The following is a 22024-nucleotide window of genomic DNA, read 5'->3' as shown; positions in this document are numbered from 1 at the left end:
GCCAGGAGGTGATGGGACCAGTGGCCATGATCTTGGTTTTTTTGATGTTGAGCTTCAGGCCATATTTTGCGCTCTCCTCTTTCACCCTCATTAAAAGGTTCTTTAATTCCTCCTCAGTTTCTGCCATCAAGGTTGTGTCATCTGCATATCTGAGGTTGTTGATATTTCTTCCGGCAATCTTAATTCCGGCTTGGGATTCATCTAGTCCAGCCTTTCGCATGATGAATTCTGCATATAAGTTAAAAAAGCAGGGAGACAATATACAACCTTGCCGTACTCCTTTCCCAATTTTGAACCAAAATTGACATACGGTAGCTGAACTTAATTCTTCTGAGTGTGTTGGCCATAAAAACAGGTGCAGCTCTTGCATATTAACTGATGTGGCTATACATAATGTGTGCAAAATGCTCAGAGCAGAACGTTCGCACTGTTGTTCATTACTGCAGTAAATAGAATAACCTCCTTCATAACTGTCAATATGTCTTTTCCTTCCAAACAATGCAGGAGCAGCTGCAATTTTCATTTTCTCATGCACATATTCATAATCTTTCCTGTAATACTTTTCACCCACTTACTCTGGTTATTTCTTCCTCTGTCGTCTTAAGGTTCTCCCCCCCCCCCCACTTTTGACAGTGCCCCAAATGTGACATCTTGGCAGGCATATTAAAATACTTAGGAAGTACAGTATGTCTTCAAAGTATTGACTGTCAAGAGTCTGGAGGTTTGTCTGAATCCCACTTGCCTGTAGAGTTTTGACATTATGATAAATGTCCCAACCTACAGCAGCCTTTCAGTGAATAAATCTCATACTCTTTATTTAGGAGGAGACTTTGGCCTTTTCTCCCCACCCCCCACCCCTTTATGACAAGAAAATTAAACACATTTTAAAAGTAATACTGTTCCCCCACACGCACATACCTTATTTCACACAGAGATTTTTAAGATTCTCCCCTCCCTCTTTTTAATGGAAAGCTAAGGTTGACAAATCTGTAGGCTGCCTAATTTGCAGGTACGGTCTGACAAATATCCCCAGGCAAACAGTAAGGTCATATATTAATTATGATTAGAAAATTACATTTTCCCTCTCTTCAAATAGTGAAAATTTACTATGTGCATACAAGAGAACATTTATTTTTAAAAAAATTCAGTGGACGGGTAATTTATTTTGCATCGCAAACATCCACCAATTTGCCCTTAGGCTACAACGTCTACATATAATGGAAAAGGTTCTGCAAGTCATTCCCCATGTGAGTTGATACAGAGCTAGTTATGTAATGTGTGAAAGTCACTCTAGAGAATTCTGCAGCTGAAATGCTCAGCCAATTCAGTGCAGAATGTTACTCTGAGAACGAAAGGTGGACCTGGAAGCAGTAGCTTGTTCCCTGTAGTACCTCTATAATCCCCACACCCTGCGATTCCAATGCCTGCTAGTTTGGCTAGTCTTAGCTAAAATGCTATGCCATTCTGATCATGGAATTAGCACCTGTGTTTTTATATATGTAGAATCTAAGCTTAAACTTTGAGATCCAAGGCTGGATTCTAGCCTATCCAACTGCACTAGCTACCGACTAGTTTCTGGGCCCAATTCAAAGTGCTGGTTTTGACCTATAAAGCCTTAAACATCTCAGGACTGTGATACCTAAAGGACAACCTCTTTTCGTACCCTGAGATCATCTTCTGAGGTCCTTTTTTGTGTGCTGCCTCCTCGAGAGGTCTGGAGGGTGGCAGCATGAGAACGGGCCTTCTCTGCAGTGGCTCCCCATTTGTAGAATGCTCTCCCCAGGGCGGTTTGCCTGGTGCCTTCATTATATACCTTTAGGCCCCAGGCAAAAATGTTCCTCTTTAACATACCCTTCGGCTGATTGTCATCCAAAGCTCTTTTAAAATGTGTTTCTTTTGGGGGGATATTATACGGTTGTTTCTGTTTTTGTTTTTATTTTGATTGTGTATTGTTTTTTATATTGTGATTTTACCCTGTGAACAGCCCTGAGGCCTGCAGGTGTAGGGCACAACAACAACAACAACAACAACAACAACAACAACAACAACAACAACAACAACATGATAAGGTCTTACCGACCTCTTCAGCCCAGCAGGATATTGCAGTGCCTTACAGTTAGTTGCTGCTTTGAATCTTTCCTCAAAACTGACCTTCATTTGGCAATGCCACAATTTCACCTATGTTGCACCAATGCTACTTCACATTTGTCTTGCCAGTCTTACTTGGCTCCCAGCCAGAAATTTCACAGTCTTGTGCCATATTCATGTTCTGCTAAGTACCTAGCTAACATTTTTTGCTGTGGAGAAATATCTAGTTCAGCTGTTTGGCTGGGTTCCCCTGATTTTGAGCTGAGTGGTTTCTTCTTAACAGTCATGTTGTTGTTGTTTAGTCGTTTAGTCATGTCCGACTCTTCGTGACCCCATGGACCAGAGCACGCCAGGCACTCCTGTCTTCCACTGCCTCCCGCAGTTTGGTCAAACTCATGTTGGTAGCTTCGAGAACACTGTCCAACCACCTCGTCCTCTGTCGTCTTCTCCTTGTGCCCTCCATCTTTCCCAACATCAGGGTCTTTTCCAGGGAGTCTTCTCTTCTCATGAGGTGGCCAAAGTATTGGAGCCTCACTTAACAGTCATAGGAACGAAGGAACTTCTTGTTGGCTAATTAGTTGCCATCAATTGTGAAGACATCAGTCAGATACAGCCTTTAAAAGCAAAATATAATACTTGGCCAAAAAAAGAGCAGTGTGGGTTTAAAAACCACCTCCTTGCTTCTGCTATCTGGCCAGGTGGCTTCTGGTGCAATGTGGTCATGTGTTGTGTGCTCATTGAAAGCCTAGAACGAATGCAAATGTGAACATAGAAGAAGTGATCCGTGGGAAGGCCCCCCACAGAAAAGAGTTGATGGCCCAAGCGAGGGGGGATCAATAGTTCCTGGTTCCCCAGAAAGGCAGGAGAGAGAGACAGAGAGGGGCATTATCCACACAATCTATTGAGGGTTATGGACTTACAATGGGGACGGGTGTGGAAATGAAAGCAGGCAGAGCTCGTGGTGAGTAAAGGGTAAGTTGTGAATGAGATATTTGACACAGAAAAAAGAGCTTTCAAGAATTAGCAGAAGTGGCAGAGATGACCCATCACACTAATCCATTTTACTGAGGGGACATTTCATTAGTTGCAATATAATGGGGGGGATATAATTTGGGTTGCTTTTTGCAAATTGTGAAACATAACAAGGTTTTAATAACCAACCGAAAACGTGGTGTTTATAAAATTTACTGTTTGTATTTTGACATTGTTACATATTTGCAACGGGCATGCAATGCCCCCCAAAATGAATTACTTACAGGGACTTTGTTGTTGTTGCTTTTTTCCCATTAGAGATGTGTAACATGAAAAGTAGAACTGCGTATCAGAGGACATTAGCATGCCTAGCGTCGTTTCAGAATAAAACACAGTGCTTCCCTTTAAGGCACAATAGCTCTATTTTTCAAGCGTACAAGTCATTTGATTTTAATCACCAATTCTTTCCATGTAAATGGCTTATGGTGAAGCAAAAGCAAATGATACAATCTCATATTCTTAATGTGAAATATGGACACGCAGCCTCCCAGAAAGCACTGCCTCTTGAATAAGTTATGACGGTTTAGCAAAATCTGAAAATCTGAGTGATAATCGAGCATTGTGAAAGCCTGCAGATAAAAGCCGAGTCGTAAAATAAGAGCTACCCATTGAAGCAAAAATAGTATGATTATGATTAGTGTTGTTTCTTCATTGTGTTTCCCCCATTTTTGTTTCTGGCACCACACAGCTCTGATTTTCACTTAGGAGCTTCTGCATAACTTCCATCACACAAATTGCAGTTTCAGTTGCTTGGAGTCCAATCTTGCCGAGGCGGATTTCATGGGTGCTCCCTTGAATAAGGAAGCTGAATAAAAGAAAGCCATGTTATTTTCTGTTTCGAAGCGTTATTCATTCTTTACCTTTTGCCCCACAAATTACATCCGTCTCACACGAACTGGGACCTGGTGGCAGTGCCTGTCCTTGCATAAACCTTTCCTCTGAAATGCCACTTGCTATAAGTTTCTTCAAAAAGCCTTCTGCTCCCTTACAAGCAGGCACATAACCCGATTTCTATTAAGCCTGCACCATCCCTTTGTGTCTCCCAATCTTTCCCCCCTATAAATTATTCCATATATTATGTTGCCATCTGTCCTCCTATCTAATACATTGCCCTGGTTCTGCATGTGTTGCTACCACTCTTCCATGAAATGTGATTCCATCTCCCTTTCCCCATCAACCATCTTCTCTGGGTAGTATTGCATCTTGATGGATAAAATCTACAAGAGGCTCCTGCTTTGTAACTTCTACGCAATTCAGTGGGATTTGCACCTGAGCTTGCAGAGGAGCAATGCCAGTTAACTTGCTCCCTGCCATTTCCATATGACTCAATTATATTTGGTTGACATGAAATGGGAGACAAATGAGTGTCGCCAAAATAGCAAAGGATAACAAAATAACCCGGTGCCTAGAAGAATCTTTCCTCTGTTGAATTTTTCATGTTGTCCTCTTTCAAATCTGTTTTCAGCTTGTTCTGGTTTGTCAGCTGTCTGAGTTCTTCTTCTTCTTCTTCTTCTTCTTCTTCTTCTTCTTCTTCTTCTTCTTCTTCTTCTTCTTCTTCTTCTTCTTCTTCTTCTTCTTCTTCTTCTCCTCCTCCTCCTCCTCCCCCCCCCCAGGTCACTGTTAATGTAGCTTGACTCCCCCTCCCCCCCCGCTCCTTTTTCAAAGGTAGCACTTTGACAGAGAGCAGGTAGTTTTTCAGAGAAATGGCCAAGTGACACAGGTTGACGAGCTACAGCAAAGCAGGTCACGACAAAGTAGTTTGGAAATTGGATTGGAGGAGGTAGAAAATTGAGTCCTGCCTTATAGAGGGGCCAGGATCGTGTACAAAATGCACCAGAATTGAACAAGTCACAGTTGGGTTGCTGGGGCAGTAAGAAATGACCTACATCGTGGGAACACATTGGTGGAGAGGCAGGGAGGAATGAGTGGGTTTGCTGCTTGTATTTGCCGTTTATTCTCAGTTTGTTTCCTCCTGCTGCTGCGTTATCGAAACAAACACGATCTTCTTAGAATAACTTAGATGAATTGGGTGTTCCAGGCAGTGATCGCTTAGGCATGTGCATGGATGTGTCCATATACATTAGACAGGTATAATGTCTCTTCTTCATTGCACAGCCGCAGAAGAGGGGTTTTTGTAGTTACATTATGGAGTTCCACAGCATTATCTCTGGCTCAAAATGGGCAGCATTTTTTGCAGACCAAGGATGGGGAACCTATGGTTCTGCAGCCGCTATCAACTCAGACCAGTGGCCTTGCTGGCAGGGGTTGATAGGAATTGTAGTTAAGCAACACCCAGAGGGCCAAAGGTTCCCCACACTTGCTGTAAATCAAGGACAGGGAACCTATGGCCCTCCATAGGTTGTTGGGTCATGGCTCCTGTCAACTCTGTTCATTGGGCACGCTGGCTGGGAGTTGATGGGAGTTGGAGTCCAGGATTTTGCACGGTTACAAATTGTGACAACTTTGCTCTGTTCAGAGGACAAATCTACGCTTGATTTCAATGTAGCGGAAACGGAGTCCGGCAGTTAAGTTTTGCACCTTAGTTGCCTCTGCAACGACTGCCATGTCGAGGGTGGATGGGAATTTAGTGTTCAAGGATGAGTCTTCGGGCATATACATTTCCTTTACTTAACTTAAAAGTAACTTAAGCATTACAAAAAGAAGATAAATAAGGTGAATAACATTAAAAAAACCTTATAAAATGCTAGTATTACAAATCTAAAATACTGATTATTGATATACAGTTGAGTAGCTCTAATTAAATCATAATTATTTGAATCAGCAATGCAAAAATTGGGCTGCAAGCAAAAGGTGATATGAAAGGGTGATATACGCTGAGAGAAAGGGATATTTATACCCAGTTTTTCCTTTGGGAGAAAGATACTTTTCTAACCTTTCTCGGTTAGCAAAGAAAACCAAGACTACATTCCACAAAATATCCAACTTCATGAAAAGGTTTGGTAAATCAGATGCCCAAAATACATACACTGCAACTTCTGCAATAATTTTGATTAAACATAATTTACTATCATCAAAGCAAAATAATTTCAGCAGCATCTTATAAAACTGCATCAATTGCAGACAATTTCTGTTTTTTTAAAAAACCTACCTGGGTAGAGGTTACACAGACCTGAATTATACAAGGATGCGTTTGGCTCACATCTGTGCATACTTGAAGTATAAATGTATAAAAATAGCATTTGCCTTGAACACCACTTGCTTAACTAACCTATAAAGGCTGATTGATTAAGCCAGCCAAATTCAAGGTTTTCTTTTTATAAAAGGCAACAGAAGCAAGATAGGGAATGGAGAAGTCGTGATGTGTTGCATTGGAGTAAGGAAAAATCAGCAATAGGGCCTGTTCCTAGCCAAAATGGATGCATAAGTGGGAATATGTCAGGGTCCTCATCACTGTCATACTTAGTATGCAGAGGTTAATAATAGACTGCTGTAGACTTTCCAAGATGTCAAATATGGGATCTGCCCTGCTAGAGCTGCAGCTTATCAGTTTAAACTTCTGTAGCTGAAATAGACTAATAGGAGAACATTGAAGAAGATTTTCCTCCATTTCTGCCTTGCTTGGTGATATGCATTGAAGTATCCATGAAAGTCTCACCCCTGTCCTCTTGTCCCTCCAGTGTCCAACTTGAGTTTATAATCTCTTGATGCACCTATTTTAGCATCCCCTGCTGAGCAATGGTGCAGGGGGTCTTTGAAAGATCTACATTGGCTACCAGTACGTTTCCGAGCACAATTCATAGTGTTGGTGCTGACCTTTAAAGCCCTAAATGGCCTCGGTCCAGTATACCTGAAGGAGCGTCTCCACCCCCATCGTTCTGCCCGGACACTGAGGTCCAGCGCCAAGGGCCTTCTGGTGGTTCCCTCGATGCGAGAAGCCAACTTGCAGGGAACCAGGCAGAGGCCCTTCTTGGTAGTGGCGCCCACCCTGTGGAATGCCCTCCCATCAGAGGTCAGAGAGAAAAACAGCTACCAGATTTTTAGAAGACATCTGAAGGCAGCCCTGTTTAGGGAGGCTTTTAATGTTTTATCGATTATTTTATTTTTCTGTTGTAAGCCGCCCAGAGTGGCTGGGGAAACCCAGCCAGATGGGCGGGGTATAAATAATAAATTATTATTATTATTTCATCTGCAGGTTTGTCACCTGAACATGTGCACAAGTGAAAATTCCATCACCAATGGAAGCAGCACAGGCAGAGCTTGTTTATAAAAAAGAAAAGTTGGCATTGGGATGGGAGAGTCTTGTTTAAATGCCTTAGTTAGACATCATGTAGGCTTTGGAATCGCTGCTGCCGCAAGATCATAGACTTGTAGAGTTGGAAGAGACCACGAGGGTCATCTGGTCCAAACCCTTGCCATGCAGGACTCCTCCACCCAACAAACTCATGACCCTGAGCTTAAGAGTCTCATGTTCTACTGACTGAAATGTCCCAGCTCACAGACATACTAAGTTGCTGTTGGTTGTGTATGGTGGTGGGCAACTACCGGTATGTGTTGAGAAGGCAGGGCAGCTGCAGTGTTTGGGAAAAGTGAGCTTTTGTTAAGGTGAAAATACCAGAGACAACAAAGCTGAGTTGATGGGAGGAACTGAATTGCTCATAAAGCATCAGTCTGGCTAAATCCATCGTAGAGTGTAATTTTTATATAAACACAGGAGGTTTTGCAGTTCCATAGTGACTGTTCTTCCATTTTAAAAGTTGAATGTGTAATTTGCTCTACAGGACATACTTGCTGATGTTGAAACCGCTTAAGCTGCTCCATTATATACTTACTCTTCCCCATATAAACCAACCTGGACCCTGAAGGCCCACCTGAGGTCCTTCTCAGTGTCTCCCCTCCACAGATGGTATGGAGGATAGAAACACAAAAACAGGCCTTCTCAGTGGTGGCTCACTGCTTATGGAATGTTCCGCCCAGGAAGATTTGCCTGGCATTATCTTTATCTATTTTTAAGTGCCTGGCAACAAATTTTCATTTTATTTGAACTTTTATTTGGCCTAAATTTGAAGGGTTTCCAGTACTTCTGGCCTTTTAGAGTGGCAGGACGTGCAAGACTTGCCTTTTATCTCATTATTATGATTATGATTATGATTATTATTATTATTTCTATGCCGCCCATCTGACTAGGTTGCACTAGCCACTCTGGGCGGCTCCCAACAGAATATTAAAAACATGATAAAACATCAAATCTTAAAAATTTCCCTAAGGAAGGCTGCCTTCAGATGTCTTCTTTTTTTTAAGGTTTAAAATAAGCTTTATTGAAGTTCATATTAAAATACACTTTCTTAAATTCATACATACCCAAGCAAAACAATAATATAAATAAAGAAATCATAACACACAAAATCATATATAATGAAATAATATTGAAAGTATAACATATAATGAAATAATAATGAAAATATAACATAAAAATTAACCTCACACCACGTCAAACTTAGGTTAAACTTAAATAATCACAATACTCATGATCGTGGCGAAATCAGGATAACAAAAGGGAAAGAAAAAAGAACAAAAAAACAAAGAGAAATTACACTCAAATACTCATTCATTCCCATAATATAACATAACACAAAGGAACGTAAAAAGGGGGAAGAAATGTAAGAAAAAAGAAAGAAAGAAAGAAAGAAAGAACAAAACAAAAGCATTTAAAATTAAACTATAAAAAACTTCCGATTGTCGACTTAACGCTTATTCATCCTTTTCCTCCTTTACTTGTTTTCGCCTAATTCCCTAGAAATAATACCTCTTCTCCTTAACTTTAATGATTCACTCTCTTCATGCATTCTTTAAATTAAGCAAATCACCAACTCTGTTTTAATGCCTTCTTTTTTAAAATAATCTTCCACTAATTGCCATGGTCTGCAAGAAGATCAAACCTATCCATTCTTAAGGAAATCAGCCCTGAGTGCTCCCTGGAAGGACGGATCGTGAAGCTGAGGCTCCAATACTTTGGCCACCTCATGAGAAGAGAAGAATCCTTGGAAAAGACCCTGATGTTGGGAAAGATTGAGGGCACTAGGAGAAGGGGACGACAGAGGACAAGATGGTTGGACAGTGTTCTCGAAGCTACGAACATGAGTTTGACCAAACTGCGGGAGGCAGTGCAAGACAGGAGTGCCTGGCGTGCTATGGTCCATAGGGTCACGAAGAGTCGGACACGACTAAACGACAAAACAACAACAACAATTGCCATTCGTTTTGGGTCTTTTGTCTAGGTACATTTCTAATTGCTGCCATCATTTTGGCCAGATTCATGTATCCCACCATTTTAATTTGCCATTCCTCCACCCCTGGTAATTCTTCACCCTTCCATTTTTGTGCTAGCAATACCCGGGCTGCCGCCCCACCATACATCCGTCTTCTAAAAGTCAAATAGCTGTTTATCTCCTTGGCATCTGGTGGGAGGGCGTTCCACAGGGCGGGTGCCACTACTGAGAAGGCCTTCTGCCTGGTTCCCTGTAACCTCACTTTTCGCAATGAGGGAACTGTCAGAAGGCCCTCAGTGCTCGATCTCAGTGTCTGGGTTGAACAATGTTTTTTTTTTTCCTTAAGAAATGTTTCTATTTGTTGTTATTGGTTTTAGTGTTAATAATGTGTTCATCAGTCACTTTGGGTCACTTTTGTGAGGAAAGCAACTAATAACTATTGGTAATAATCATAATCATATTTAATTTTTCACCCACAGGAAAAACGACTGAAAGAAAAGGCAGCAAGAAGAGAAGCCAGAAAGAAAAATTCAAAAGTAAGGCTATTTTTCATTCTTTCACAGAAAATTTATGACCTCTGCATACTATGAAGTGTAAGAGGAAACTATCTTATTTTAGGAATCTAAATAGGCAGTATGTATCCTGGAAAAGAGATCATTGTAGAAAGTTCACTGAAGATGTCAACTAAGTGTTCTGCCATGGTGAAAGCGGGAGAAGTTCAATGCTGAGAATTGCTGGAGAAGGCGCTGGAAGCAAAACAGCAGATATAATAACATGAATTGGCAAAACAATACAGAACTATACAAAACTGCATGGTAATACACTGTTAGAACCAGCATATGAAGATCTCCCATCCTTCCGCGCCAGTCATAATTGTGTTTAAGTGTTGGTTAAGTGTTGGCTTCTACATTAACTGCAGCCATCACTAATGAAAGTTTCCTCTTAACCTGGTTTTGAAGCTAGGTAGCGTTCCCGGATTGAGAACCTTCAAGACAACTTGGAAACTTCACCTGGTTTAAAATGCAGTGGCCAGTGTTCCATTTAGAACTCTGGAGCCAGCTGCACTGGTGACCAGTTCATTTCCAAGCCCAAACCGAGTTGTTCACATGAATGATGGGAGTCCTAAATTGCTTAGGCCCCCAAATATCTAAAAGACCTCCTCAGACCCTTTCAGGTGTTAAGATTGACAGAGGGGGCCCTCTTTGTAGTTCCACTGCCCTTGTGTCAGGGGGAGACAGACAGACAGACAGACAGAAAGAAAGAACTCTATTAGGGCATTTTATTTTATTTTTTGTTATTTTGCCATTAGTACTGCTTCATTATTTCTATCTTCCTTTGTACATTATTTCTATGTTCTTTGCACGACATGGGTTTTGTCTCTCCCCCCCCCCCCCCCCAGAGTGTAAATTTTCATTTCCCTTGGATTATGTATGAACCCATTTGAATGTAATGTAGCCATGACTAAAGGAAGTGCAGTGCAACGTTACTGATTTAGTGTTCAGGAAGAGTTTTCTTCTAAGTGAAGTTTGGAATCCTTATGCCACACATAATTCCCAGGAGCCAGCCTTCCAAAGAAGATGTGAATGCAAACCGCATGTTTAGCTGTTAATTTTGCATTGGCATATTTATTGGGGCAAGATGTTCATCCTGTTCAAGGGACATACTGATTTTTTTCCAGGACGAAGGTCCAATTGTGTGTGTCATTTCGTTTACCTGAATAACCGTGATTTGTACTTGACACTTAGCAAAGATTAGTTTCCTCTGAGAACAGAATCAAGGTGCTGCTGTGCTGAATCCCCTTTCTGCATTCTCTTCATATTGTCAGTGGAACTTGGAGAACTGGACTGGGAAAATGACTTGCATTGTAGTCTAGAAGTTGAGAAACCAGTGCTCTTCTTTAAGAAACAAAGACAGGCTGTGATGAGTAACTCTTTATTAAAATGTAGCTTTCGGAAATAGCATATTGCAGCATGGCGTACAAATCATGTCTGGGGTTGTGGGTACTGGTCCTATAAGCTAGATCTCAAATATGTTTCTATTGTCCAGCCCAGGGCCCTCACAGTCAGGAATTGAAGCCTGATTATAGCAAGATGTTTCTCTGTGCTGACCAGGAATGGGCAGAAGGCCAAACTTATAGTATTTACACTTCACCTGGCTAATTCAAGCACTTCAGGTAGTGCAGAATAGTGACCTATGTATTAACAGGGACCAGCCACAGAGGGCCTTCGAAACCTATGTTAGGGGAAGGGCCATAGCTCAGTGCTAGATCGCATGGTTTGCTGGGCAAAGGTCCCAGATTTAATCTCTGGCATCTCTAGGTAGGACTGGGAAAGACTCTTGACTGAAACCCCAAAGAGCTATTGACATTTAGTGTACACCAAGGATGGGGAATGTCCTTGACTCGATGGACCAGATTCTTACCAGCATCGGCCTTGTTGGCCAAGTGACATCAGGTGGAAGATGCTTTGATTTAACCCTCTGGCCCATCAGCTGATGTCGCAAGTGGTTGCCTGATGGGCCCAAGGACTCGAGGCTCCCTACCCTTCTTATAGACCAGGGGTAGGCAACCACATGGACACAAGTACAACTCCCATCAGCCCTAGCTGGGATGATGGACAGTCAGGGATTATGGGGAGTTGCTGTTTACCAACTTCTGAAGGATTACAAGTTCCCCTCTCATAACCCTCTCTTTGGGAACTGTTCCTCTGTTGGCATCTTCTGCCAGCACCATTTTTTCCTAGTAATTTATATACCACCTGATTTTAGTGAAGCCTTTACTGAAACCTTCAAGCAGTATTTAAAAACAACACATTAAAATGATCGATAAAAGACAGTTAAAGCAGGTATTCCATTCCTAATTAAAATGAACAGTAAACCATGCACAGGTTAAAACACATGTAACTTCTGCATGTCCAAATGTGCTTGTTTTAAATGCACATTGAACGGAGTATTGAACTGCGAAGGCGCCTGCCTGACGTCAGTAGACGGAGAGTGTAGCCCACAAGGTCAGTTTTTTATCATTTATATCTTGTAAGTTTATATTTCTTTCTCTCCTGTTGGAATGTTGACGGAATGGGGTCAGGGCGCTTGCTGGGAAGTTGACCTCACTGTGGCCAAGTTCCAGAAATGCCTCAAAAGCACTTCTTCTTTACCTTCTTTTTCTTGATCAGATCCCAATCCCTACCTCTAGCTTAACAAAGACTGTTTAGCAGTGGCTCACGGTGCAGTGACTGGCATATTGTTTTTTTGAGGTGTTTCCCACTCCCTGCAGAGCCCTAAAAAGAAACACCACCTTCATCTTTGGTTAGGCGTGAAAGAGAGAGCACAAGAATGGTCAGCCCTTAGTCAAGAGATTTTGACAGCTTGGAACCAAGAGTCAAATTCTTGTGAGATTCCTGGGGAGCCAACAGTGATGTGTAGAGAAGGCAGTCCCAAACTGACAGGAGCCCGAGGGATTCTTTTAGAGCTTATCCTTGCATCAGAAATCAGTCTAGTTTCAGCACCAGTGCCTGAAGACTTTCACAAGTTCACCCAGGGTCAGGATCAAGGAGTCCCATGTGGGCTTTCATATTTAACGCTCCGGAAAGAAGCTATAAAACCAGCACTGACTCTTACAAAAGAAACTGCTGCTGCTGAATCAAAAATACAGGTTTTCTCTTTGCACCTCAGAACTCTAAACCTTTGTTACATATCTTTAGGTGCCAGGCAAAAAAAAAAATCCTCTTCTCCCAAGCCTTTGGCTAATTAAACTTTTAAACTGGGGAGCAGAGGACGGTATTGTTTTGTTTGTTAGTTACTATGTTGCACGTTTTTGTGTTTTTATATTGTAAAACGCCCTGTGATCCTTGGATGAAGGGTGGTATAGAATAATAATAATAATAATAATAATAATAATAATAATAATAATAATAATATCATCCAATCATCCACAAACAACAAAACATTGGTTAGTGCAAATGATTAAGCAATCACTGCTGTATAAGGTTGTGGGCACACATCCCATTCTGTGTAATTTGTTAATTTGGAACAATTTCAAAGGAAGGATGCTTGAATATTTTTTTAAGTTTACATGGCCGTCCATCAATCATATTCTCTAGGCAGCTTACACAATAAAAATAAACATTTATGCAGTGTTTAAAAATACAAAATACGACAATTGAAACAAAAAAGATAATGTAACAACATAACAAAATTCCCTAATTGAGACATAAAGAATTTGCAGCTCTGTTTAAAACTATGCTAAATGAGTGAGAGCATAAAGTTTTAAATCTGAAAACAGATTAAAACAGAAAATAAGCCTAGGGTTTGTTTGGAGACACAAGTGTAAAATGGCCTTCAGCTTAAATCGAGTTTAGTGCAATTTCAGTTTCGTAGCAATGAAGGAGTCGTGCCTAAGTACAGTGGTACCTCTACTTACGAATTTAATGTGTTCCGAACACACATTTGTAAGTCGAAAAAAATTGTAAGTCGAATCCCATAGGAATGCATTGGGAGAAAAAATTTGTAAGTCGAAGCAGCCCTATCTAAAAATTCGTAAGTAGAAAAAATCCTATCTAAACCGCATCCAAGATGGCGGACAGAGCTCCATTCGTAAGTAGAAACATTTGTAAGTAGAGTTATTTGTAAGTAGAGGTACCACTGTACCAAATGTGTCCTAGGTACCATTTCCTTTCTTTGCAACCCTAGTGGACTGCAGAGTGTCTTCTGCATCCAGGAATCCTTATCTGGATGAAAACATATTTGGGCATAAAGCGCCACAGCATTACAAGATGTTTTTGAAATGGCTTCTGTGAATAGCTGGCTCTGTAGGTCTGCTTATCACCACTTTGTGATTTGTGAAAGCATGCACAGTTAGGGCTAGGATCCATGCCCTTATCTTGAACTTCTTTCAGACATTTTGCATATCACGAAAGATAACATTGCACACAGAATACAAATCATGGCGGTCTTATTAGAGTTGGTGGTATAATAAAGAGGAAAGAGATTATCCCAGCTCAGTGTGAAACTGGAGGCGAAAAGTTATATTAGGTTCAAGCCAACAAAGAGAAATAATAGAGATCTCAGAGTCTGTTTTTATGCCACTGTGTATATAAAAAAATTGTGCTTAATCTGCATTGACTTCCATAAATGATCATCGGTTTACATTTTCCTTTCAGGCTCATGGCTCTGAAATGTTCCACATTACCTATTTGGTGTGTGTGATGATATACCACAAGGGAGAAATGCAAAAATATATTGGGGTGGGGGGTGTCAAGTTGGTCCAGTCCTATTATCATACCTTTTGAAAGAGGACAGATTTGTGGAAATTGCATTAGGGCAACACAATAAAGAAGAATGGGAGTGGAGAAAGGGTAGGGAAAAGCTTAATCTTTCTGCCTCTGCAGCTGCTATTTAAAGTTTAAAAACCAGTCACATTACTTGCACTCACACAATTCACATCAAACCTAGCTTGTTTCTTTGATATTGCTGGGATATGCAACAGGCTTCTCCCTGATGCTCAAAAACTTTCTGTAGTTATATAACACTTCCAGATATTCAAAGCATTTTGCATTCATTATCACGTTGCATTCTTTAGAACAACCTGTAAAGGTTGGTCAGTTGCCCAAACCTTAGTGTTGTGTTATTGGGGTTCTCATTGAAAGTGTGGGCCTGAGTTAGACTTGATGCTGAATGAGTTAATGGAAACGGTGATTTCAAAACCAATGACTTTCTGAATCATAGCTCAAGCCATTATCCTACACCAGCTCTCACCACTGAAAACAATGACTTTCTTCAGCCCCTTTTTCATTTGGTAGAATATGAATGGAGTGACCTAATCTTATATTCCAGGTCTTTCAAATATTATTATGTCCCTTTTCATCAAGCTGTTATTATTCCCCTGCCCCATGCTCTTTGTTACATTGCCCATTTCAAAAGCATTTCTTAATTTATTACCTGCCACTTAGTGTTCATGGTTCATCCATGCAAATCAATATTCCTGGTTCTTGTTTGGTTATCTCATTAATTTTGGAAGATGCAACTGTCTCAAGCAGCTTCTGTGTTTTTAAAAATTTTCAGTACTCGTTGGCCTGAGAAACTACTCTCTCTCTCTCTCTCTCTCTCTCTCTCTCTCTCTCTCTCTCTCTCTCTCTCTCTCTCTCTCTCTCTCTCTCTCTCTCTCTCTCTGTGTGTGTGTGTGTGTGTGTGTTAAAAGTTAATCAAACTCCCAAGTCAAAGGCTTCCAGCATTGGCTACCAACCTTCAGGGCTGCTTTGTAGTAGTCCATCTCTCACATGAAAGGTGTAGGGTCTTCTTCCCTGATCATAACAAGTTCTGTTTGGACATAGTCTGCACTGCCCCTACCCACTTCTGCTCAGGGATCGAAGGAATGAATGGGAAGGGGGCCAGGCTTGGGTCAAAATGGTCACCACCAGTTTACAGATGGAAAACTGGGGGAAGCCATTTTGATTCTGCTCCAGGGGCTCACAATTCATGTTCTGAAACTGTTTTGGATGGGAAGGTTCTAGCATCCAGAAATAATGATAGTGACCAAAGCTCCACAGTGGCAGTCATGTGTGGTATCAGCATGCCCTGTCAGTACAATTATTTCCACTTGAGCAACAGGACTGTTCACATACACCAGGCACCCCCCAAACTCGGCCCTCCAGATGTTTTGGGACTACAACTCCCATCATTCCTAGCTAACACCCAGTGGCCAGGGATGATGGGAATTGTAGTCCCAAAACATCTGGCGGGCCGAGTTTGGAGATACCTGACATACACCCTCTTGCGTGCCCTGCACCCTCTCCAAATCTGCTCCAGAGGTTTGGAAAATTTAAAGGAAGGAAAGGGGAAGAACATTCCATTGTGCAAGCAAAAATCCTTGCTTTGGCAGAACATTGACATAGTAGTACTCTGGATACAAATCCAGCAGCTTTGAAAATGATTTTATTTTATTTTATTATGAAAAAAGGGTTGGGAGAAAGGGGGAGCCTCGCCATGCCACAACTCTAAACCCATTATCTTCCATTTTGCTTGGGGTGGGGGGTTATCTTAATGACATCGGCCCCCAGAAAATTGAGGCAAATCTGCCAGAACCAAGGGAGAGTGGTCCTAGTTGTCATTAGCCCATTTCAGATGACTAATGTGGGTGGGTGTGATGATCATGGCTGTTAGCCCTGACCAACAAGCATCTATTGAAATGTCCCAGCTGATCCTATGTGTGTATGCATGTGTAGATTCTGTTTAAGAGGATAGGAGACCTGTGACCCCCAGCTTGCATCAGCCACGGCAAGTACATAGCCATTGGTCGAGTATTGAGCCCAGCAACATTGTGTGTGTGGGGGGGGGAATGTGACAGAGGCACAGATGTCCCATTCCTTGTTTACACAGATAGCTGAATGCATGTAGGTTGTTGGTGTGTCTGGTTGCCATGACGTACACAGAATTGGTACACAACATGATGGTTGCCATAGTTCGGTATTCCCAATTAAGGTTGTCTGAAAAGGGCTGCAAGTGGTCTTGTCCTTGAAGGAGCAAGACCCTTCTCCCCCCCCGCTCTCTCCAGCCGCTGGTCAGATCTGTGGCTATTGAGCAAATCAGTGTTTGGGGGAACTTTATTTAGCAGCCTTTAAGAATCCGAGCTCTAAATCTTTCAGTGAAGTCCAAGAGAGGATTTGAGAATTAACTTGCCTTGAATGAGCCTCACGATCTCTCCTCTCTAGCTATTTTTCTTTGGCTGTGTTCAGCAGTTTTGTAGATCAAAGAGCCTTCAAGTTTTAAAGCAGAACACTCCACTTACTGCTCTTTTCCCTCCTACCCCAAAGTTGTTTGTGGCTTACATTTCTACATGACCTACTGCCAGCACGCCTCCCTATGCCATCATCGATGCCTCAGAAAAAGTAATAATAGTTACAATCAGCAATCAGAAAAACATTGTCTCTGTGTTGGTTAATTATTTTAGGAACGATTATTCAATTTAATTAAGGCTGTGAGGATCATTAAGATTCCAGCTGCAGGAAGGGTTTGCTGCTGAACCTTTAAGCTTCTCCTTTTGAAATATGTTAGGGTTGTTTCAAAGATTTTGAAAGCACAAAGCACCCTCGTTTCTTCACCATTATGCCCCATTCAAGAAGCAGTACACAACTGCTTGGTGGTTCAATCACAGTGGTTTAGTGCCTAAGTATAGAACAAAAGAACCAGAACTTGGGAAACCCTGAGAAGATTTTGTTGAAGATTTATTAAGGTTGCAATCTTCACACCACTTGCCTGGGAGTAAGCCCTATTGAATTCAGTAGGAGTTGCTTCTGAGTAGTTACGGTTAGGTTTGCGCTGTAACCTGTTACTCAAAACTTCCGTTTCACCTACAGCAGGGGTCCCAACCTAAGGCCCGGGGGCCGGATGCGGCCCAATCGCCTTCTAAATCTGGCCCGTGGACAGTCCGGGAATCAGTATGTTTTTACATGAGTAGAATGTGTCCTTTTATTTAAAATGCATTTCTGGGTTATTTGTGGGGCCTGCCTGGTGTTTTTACATGAGTAGAATGTGTCCTTTTATTTAAAATGCATCTCTGGGTTATTTGTGGGGCATAGGAATTCGTTCATTATTATTTTTTCAAAATATAGTCCGGCCCCCCACAAAGTCTGAGGGACAGTAGACCGGCCCCCTGCTGAAAAAGTTTGCTGACCCCTGACCTACAGTATGCAACACTCACCAAAACCTTTTTTGTTTTTGGACCTCTTTTGTCCTATCCATCAGTTTTCTCTCCCCCCTCCCTCACCCCCCCCCCATAATGCTTTTTCTTGCGAGATTCTTTTCTTTTAGAGGTGAGCTATACAATCAGCAGAATTATATGGCAAGCTCTTTCTAGACTGTCCTGCTTCAGCTTGTAAAGTGGGGTGGGAGCTTCCCCCCACCACCACCATAAAAGTGTCTGGTGCATAAAACGACTCCTTAATAAACTACAAATTGTGATGAAGGCAGATTTTTAAAGCAGTGTTTTTTATAACAAAAAAGAAACTGTTACAATTATAATTAGTACCCAGAAAAACCAGCCATCGCCTCCCTTCTTCTAGTTGGTATAAAATGCTTCAGAAACATTTCAGATCGCAACTTGAATATTCAACATCTGAATAATTTTTTACATGTTCTTCTAAGGCTGTGGTGCTCACTGCTTGGTGCAGAGCTCCTTAAAGAGGTAAATCATTTTGAGCTCTAATGAGTGTAAGCATGGCATATGAAGTGGGATTGAAGTAAGGCCTGTCCTTGGCCCCTCATTCTGCCGTTTGTGAGCTTTTCACTGGATGTTCCATTGTTAATATAACACATTCTGTTTTCAGTGGTCTTCCTGCCCATCTCCTTTCCTTATGAATGGCGAAGTTGTTTGCATATTTGTACTGCAGCATCATTAAATATGGGTACGCTTGGGAGCTTCTTTGACTTAAATGACTGGTTGTTTGTGCAGGGCCGTTTGAAGTTGTGTCAGCAAAGCAGATCACCTATAGATAAGAAAGAATGATCACTAATTGTAGCCTGAGTCAACTCATGCTTATACAATTGATTTACCATTTAGCTGCTCTTTGAGATGGAAATCCATAAAGAACATTAAGTTTCTTTTTAAAAGCTCTCACACAGTATCATTTTCTCGGTAATGAATGTTAATTGCGTGATACGGGGGGGGGGGGGAACGTACAACTGTTGTTTTTAAATAACCCTTTCCTGAGTCTTTTAAATGGGGGACATTTGCAGTGAGGGTGATTTTTGCTGTTCACCCTTGACATTAGTTGTTTTGGTCATGTGTCGATGTACCCCGGTCCAGATTCTGCAAGGAACTGCCACAAATGCCTACAACCCAATGTTCAGGTCCATCTTCCACACACTTACCTCTAGGCATTTCGGTAGTAGTAATAGTAAACAAATTTTGAGAGTAGGCTGAATACTACAACCAGTAACCTGTAATCCAAACCTCCACCATCATTTTTCATTTTTTTTGCCGGGGAGGGTAATGAATGTAGCTTGTAAGCAATCTTAGCAGGGAACCCCCCACCCCCCTTGGTTTTCCCTCGGAGTCAGAATATGTGGCAGAGTCCACTGACGTACTATTTGTTTTTCAATGGGAAAGTGGCATCTGCTTATTTGGAAACATAATACCCCTGGCTGTTTGGTTTCCTTCAAATACATTTCTAAGCAGCTAAACTGCTTTGAGTCACAACTTTTTTTTGTTTTTGATTAAACAGCCATATGCTTCCGAATGGAACAGTCTCAGTTGTTATATTAAATTTGTAGATGACTCGCTACCTTACCAAACTCAATTACCTCACATCCCCCCATCAGCCCTTTTAGGAGGGAACAGATGGAAGAGTTCTGCTGCCCTGTCATGTTTTTCTTGACTTACGATCAGAATTTCTAAAGATAATGTGTCACTCGCATGTTTTGTATTTCTCCCCTCTGAAGATATGCTTTTGATTGCTCTCTTCCTTAGCCTGCAGATTTTACGCAGCTGGGGTGCCTTCTGGCTTATGATATGTAGCTGAAACCAGCATCAGTTCAAGACTGGAGAAAATGGATCTTAAGTTGGCTCTTTCTGAGACTGATCACCCCAACAGTAATTAAGCCCCCCCTACCCACCCACTGGGCTCTTTGGCTGGTGGCTTTTGCTCTCATCTCCATGTCAGGGCCACGTAAATAAAAATAAGATATGCAGGCAGAGGAAGGCCTGTTGAATTTGGCTGGGGCTCTTCACACATTCTGCATTCAGGGCACACATTCTGTGTTAACCATTCTGTGGAGGAGCCTCTACCCAGCACATCATGGTGGTTCCTGCATTCTAAAACACGAGTAGGCAGACTTTAGGCTTGCGGGATCTACTTTTTTAAAAAACCCATCGGATCCTGAGATCCACCAGTCAGAGCCAAGGGCAAAATAGTAACTCAGGAAGGTGACGATTATCCTAATACAGTGGTACCTCGACTTACGAAGGCGATCGGTTCCGCGGCGCTCTTCATAAGTCGAAACCTTCGGATGTCGAAGCGTCCATTTTGCGCATGCGCGAAGTGAAAATACTTCCGGGTTTGCCGACTTTGTAAGTCGAAACTTTTGGAAGTCGAGGCATTTGTAAGTCGAGGTACCACTGTATTAGTAGAGGGAGCTCTCTTGGCACTTCCACCACCACCAGAAGTTCAGGAATGGTGGCAGCTGGGGAGTGGAATCTCCAAGGTTGTGGAATTCCTTCCCTACAATGGTACATATGTCTTGCATATGTACTTGTTGTACATGTAGTTTTCACCTTGCTTTGGACATCTGAGTTGTGTTCAGGTCCCACTCACACAATTATTTTGTTGAATACTGCCTGTTGTTGTTGTTCAGGTACTGATGAGCACATGCTCAGCCCAGGACAAAAAGAATGTGTCCCACTGATGCTTCTTAATATAGTTCCTAAACAGTGGTGCAAATGTGACCACTGAACCAGCTGTATAGAGTGTTACTTACACTGTTGTTTCAGTCTTAAAACCAGCCCCCCCCTTGCATCTCTTTGTCACATAATATATATATTTTGAGTGCTTTCTTTTTCACATATAGAGGAGATGCCTTTGAAATAATTTCCATATAGAGTCTTTCCTTCAGCACTCAACATAGGTAGACCTTTCCACAATATTATCCCACTCAAAAGATGAGAGCCGCCAAGGAGAACACCTCTCCTTTCTGGTGTTCCTAAGTTCACTATGGCGACATGCACGAGCAACATAACACGCATGCAGTTTGGTGGAGGCACCTTCCCTCGAGGTGAGCAATATCCTTAAATAGTCATGATAGGAAACGACTAAAAATAAAAATGCAAAGTTCCCCGGTTTCCACGATTTGGAATTGCTAATGCTACTCTCAAAACTAAAAATAAGTATTTGCGTAGAACTTAGTTTTGTCAGGTGATGCCTATGACTCACTAACACACATTTTACAAGTTTGAACTATTGCAACCTTTTCTGCTGCTTTTCATAGAATGGATACGCCATATTGAATTGTAGCTTCAGAGAGGGAGGCAAAGGGTCACCCAGTCCAACCTCTCCCCCCCCCAATAGTCCAACATCCCTGACAGATGGCCGCCCAACCTCTGTTTAAAAAACCTCCAATGAAGGAGGGGAAAGTGAAAGGTATGAAATAAAATTGGTTGGAGGGAGATCTCCCCCCCCCCATTTCATGGTTTGAGGCAGATAAATACTTTGGCTTTTCTGGTTCTTACCTGCCCAGTTCCCTCTTGATACACAGAGCTGCAATGAATGCTGTCCTGTGTCATCTTTATTGCTCTTAAGGGTATAGGAAGCTGCCTTATATGAAGTAAGTCCATTGGTACATCTAATTTGGTAAGATCTACACCAGGCATCCCCAAACTTCGGCCCTCCAGATGTTTTGGACTACAATTCCCATCATCCCTGACCACTGGTCCTCTTAGCTAGGGATCATGGGAGTTGTAGGCCAAAACATCTGGAGGGCCGCTGTTTGGGGATGCCTGATCTACACTGATGAGCAGCAGCTCTCCGGGGTGTTCAGCAGAGACTTCCCCCAGCAATTTCCTAGAGATGACAGGGATTGAGCTACATTTCCCCCCTGCCAGGTTGATCTGCTGCCACTGAAGTTGTCCTGGGGCATAAAACAGAATATTTTTTGACATTAAAGAAATATGGCCTAATGGCGGTGGCAGAGTT

At 41.9% G+C, this 22024-nt stretch overlaps 1 protein-coding gene across 1 annotated transcript in view; it reads left to right on the top strand.

The window, feature by feature from the left end:
* DDX10 (DEAD-box helicase 10) overlaps positions 1-22024 on the top strand; it is a 168454-nt gene that overhangs the window by 113340 nt on the left and 33090 nt on the right. The window contains exon 16 of the mRNA XM_035114420.2: positions 9827-9883. Coding sequence (XP_034970311.2) covers positions 9827-9883 — 57 coding nt within the window. The remainder of the gene's footprint in view (positions 1-9826; positions 9884-22024) is intronic.

The sequence above is a fragment of the Zootoca vivipara genome, chromosome 4 (genome assembly GCF_963506605.1).
Source record: "Zootoca vivipara chromosome 4, rZooViv1.1, whole genome shotgun sequence".
Lineage (NCBI taxonomy): Eukaryota > Metazoa > Chordata > Lepidosauria > Squamata > Lacertidae > Zootoca > Zootoca vivipara.
This window is presented reverse-complemented; position numbering and strand designations above follow the sequence as displayed.